The 2500-nt window shown below is 64.3% G+C and overlaps 1 protein-coding gene across 1 annotated transcript in view; it reads right to left on the bottom strand.

Moving 5' to 3' along the window:
* The window catches only part of LOC138861990 (uncharacterized), a 31931-nt gene that overhangs the window by 3010 nt on the left and 26421 nt on the right, over positions 1–2500 (bottom strand). The window contains exons 18-19 of the mRNA XM_070122488.1: positions 1701–1865; positions 274–438 (exon numbers count right to left, since the gene is read on the bottom strand). Of these exons, the coding sequence (XP_069978589.1) occupies positions 274–438; positions 1701–1865 (330 nt within the window). The remainder of the gene's footprint in view (positions 1–273; positions 439–1700; positions 1866–2500) is intronic.

Here is a 2500-nt window from a genome sequence, read left to right as displayed (position 1 = left end):
TCCATCCAACCCTCCACCCACCCCCACCCCACCCAACCCAACCCAACCCACCCAACCCAACCCAACCCACCCCAACCCCACCCCACCCAACCCACCCCACCCCAACCCAACCACCCCTCCACCTACCCACCCACCCAACCAACCCAACCCCACCCCACCCAACCCACCCAACCCACCCCACCCCCCCAACCCAGCCCCACCCCACCCAACCCCACCCCACCCAACCAACCCAACCCATCCAACCCAACCCCACCCAACCCCCACAAACTGTACCAGGCGTCCGGAACGTCTCCACCGCACTGCCGTTCCCCCGGTTGAGCTGGAACTCGGGGTCGTGGCCGTAGAAGAGAGTGACGTTGCAGAGGAAGGTTTCTCGAGGGCCAACCACCGCGGGGCAGTCGACCAGCGCGGGAGAGAGGTCCATCCTGCGCGCCGATACTGTGGCCACGGCGTATTCGGGCTGTCCACCCATCCATCCATCCATCCATCCATCCATCCATCCATCCATCCATCCATCCATCCATCCACCCACACCCACCCAACCCAACCCCATCCCACCCAACCCCACCCAACCCAACCCCTCCACCCAACCCAACCCAACCCAACCCAACCCACCCCACCCCACCCCAGCCCACCCCACCCCACCCAACCCAACCCAAGCCCCACAAACTGTACCAGGCGTCCGGAACGGCTCCACCGCACTGCCGTTCCCCCGGTTGAGCTGGAACTCGGGGTCGTGGCCGTAGAAGAGAGTGACGTTGCAGAGGAAGGTTTCTCGAGGGGCAACCCACCCCCCCCAACCCAACCCCACCCAACCCAACCCAACCCACCCCTCCACGCCCCCCTCCACCCACCCCTCCACCCACCCAACCCAACCCAACCCAACCCAACCCACCCCAACCCACCCAACTCCACCCAACCCAACCCAACCCCATCCAACCCAACCCCACCCAACCCCACAAACTGTACCAGGCGTCCGGAACGTCTCCACCGCACTGCCGTTCCCCCGGTTGAGCTGGAACTCGGGGTCGTGGCCGTAGAAGAGAGTGACGTTGCAGAGGAAGGTTTCTCGAGGGGCAACCCACCCCCCCAACCCAACCCCCCCAACCCAACCCATCCACCCACCCACCCAACCCAACCCAACCCAACCCAACCCACCCCACCCCACCCCACCCCTCCATCCAACCCACCCAACCCAACCCCACCCAACCCCCACAAACTGTACCAGGCGTCCGGAACGTCTCCACCGCACTGCCGTTCCCCCGGTTGAGCTGGAACTCGGGGTCGTGGCCGTAGAAGAGAGTGACGTTGCAGAGGAAGGTTTCTCGAGGGGCAACCACCGCTGTCCATCCATCCATCCATCCATCCATCCATCCACCCATCCATCCATCCATCCATCCACCCACACCCACCCAACCCAACCCACCCCATCCCAACGCATCCAACCCAACCCACCCAACCCAACCCACCCAACTCAACCCACCCCAACGCAACCCACCCCTCCATCCCTCCACCCACCCACCCACCCAACCCAACCCACCCTCCACCCCCTCCCCCCACCCCACCCCAACCACAACCCAACCCCCCCAACCCAACCCACCCAACCCAACCCAACCCAATCCCATCCAACCCAACCCCACCCAACCCAACCCAACCCAACCCAACCCAACCCAACCCAACCCAACCCCCACAAACTGTACCAGGCGTCCGGAACGTCTCCACCGCACTGCCGTTCCCCCGGTTGAGCTGGAACTCGGGGTCGTGGCCGTAGAAGAGAGTGACGTTGCAGAGGAAGGTTTCTCGAGGGGAAACCACCGCGGGGCAGTCGACCAGCGCGGGAGAGAGGCCCATCCTGCGCACCGATACTGTGGCGACGGCGTATTCGGGCTGTCCATCCATCCATCCATCCATCCATCCATCCATCCATCCACCCATCCATCCATCCATCCATCCATCCATCCATCCATCCATCCATCCATCCATCCACCCATCCATCCATCCACCCATCCATCCATCCATCCATCCACCCCAACCCACCCAACCCCACCCAACCCACCCACCCCTCCACCCACCACCCAACCCAACCCAACCCAACCCAACCCACCCAACCCAACCCAACCCACCCAACCCAACCCCTCCACCCCCACCCAACCCCATCCAACCCACCCCAACCCAACCCACCCAACCCTCCACCCCTCCACCCAACCCACCCAACCCAACCCAACCCTCCACCCAACCCACCCAACCCAACCCAACCCAACCCCACCCAACCCACCCAACCCAACCCCACCCCACCCCACCCCACCCCACCCAACCCAACCCAACCCAACCCCCACCAACTGTACCAGGCGTGCGGAACGTGTCCACCGCACTGCCGTTCCCCCGGTTGAGCTGGAACTCGGGGTCGTGGCCGTAGAAGAGAGTGACGTTGCAGAGGAAGGTTTCTCGAGGGCCAACCACCGCTGTCCATCCATCCATCCACCCATCCATCCATCCACCC

This window comes from Penaeus vannamei, chromosome 6 (genome assembly GCF_042767895.1).
Source record: "Penaeus vannamei isolate JL-2024 chromosome 6, ASM4276789v1, whole genome shotgun sequence".
NCBI classification, from domain to species: Eukaryota; Metazoa; Arthropoda; class Malacostraca; order Decapoda; family Penaeidae; genus Penaeus; species Penaeus vannamei.
This window is presented reverse-complemented; position numbering and strand designations above follow the sequence as displayed.